An 816-nucleotide genomic window follows, 5' to 3' on the forward strand; every position below is an offset into this window, starting at 1 on the left:
TGGGGATCTGAGCACCGTAGCGGTGACCGCAGTGTATTGGCCGCCCCCCTCTTTCCCGTCCTCCACCCCAGCCAGCCTCTGGGCGTTGAGGACGTCCTCTGGTTCCTGCGCCCGGGGACCTGCAGCGCAGACGGCGACCGCCGGAGGCAACGTTGGCGCGGCTCCTGGCGCATGTCCTGGCAGCAGATATGGCAACACCGGGACCAGGAGAGGTCACTGCGGGCCCGCCGGGAAGTGTTCTTCAGCCAGGCCCTGGTAAAGGTGGAGCGGATCCTGCTGGGCAGGGAGGAGAGGAGCCTAATGCCCATCATCCGGGCAGCCGTGCAGGAGGGCGCCTACCGGAGGCTGCTGGAGACGCTGGACCACGGTGAGACCTGGTATACATTGACTCCTCTCGCTGCACCGCGGTCTGGGGGAAGATAATGACCGGCTTTTCCCATCCTCATAGTGGCCGCCAAGACCAAGGACGCCGGAGTCGCCGCGCGGGCCCTGGCATGCGTCGCTGACCTCCTGGGCTGCATGGCCGGCGGAGAGGGAGGACTGAGGAGCGGACCGGCAGCCAATAAGTCCTGGGCTCCTGGATATCTGCTGCTGGAGAAGGGAGACTCCGCTCAGGGGGTGAGACTGATGGCTGAGGAGCGACAGAAGTGGCTCAGCAGGTAACTGGATTTACCGTAGTGGTGGGGGGAGGGGCTTGTGATTAGCGACGGGCTCGGGCGCGTTCGCAGCTCCACGTGCCGGGAAGCCGACAGCGCCGCAGCGCCAATCACAGGTACGGAGACATTATCATGGTCGGCAGCTGCAGAGACCGGGAAG

The 816-nt window shown here is 65.4% G+C and overlaps 1 protein-coding gene across 1 annotated transcript in view; it reads left to right on the top strand.

Moving 5' to 3' along the window:
- FUK (fucokinase) overlaps positions 1-816 on the top strand; it is a 16,082-nt gene that overhangs the window by 7,947 nt on the left and 7,319 nt on the right. Inside the window, 2 exon segments of the mRNA XM_018575285.1 lie at positions 1-367; positions 449-803. The exon segment at positions 1-367 is cut by the window's left edge and continues 15 nt beyond it. Of these exon segments, the coding sequence (XP_018430787.1) occupies positions 1-367; positions 449-803 (722 nt within the window).

Source organism: Nanorana parkeri, unplaced genomic scaffold, assembly GCF_000935625.1.
Source record: "Nanorana parkeri isolate BGI_ZX_2015 unplaced genomic scaffold, ASM93562v1 scaffold3736, whole genome shotgun sequence".
Classification (NCBI taxonomy): domain Eukaryota; kingdom Metazoa; phylum Chordata; class Amphibia; order Anura; family Dicroglossidae; genus Nanorana; species Nanorana parkeri.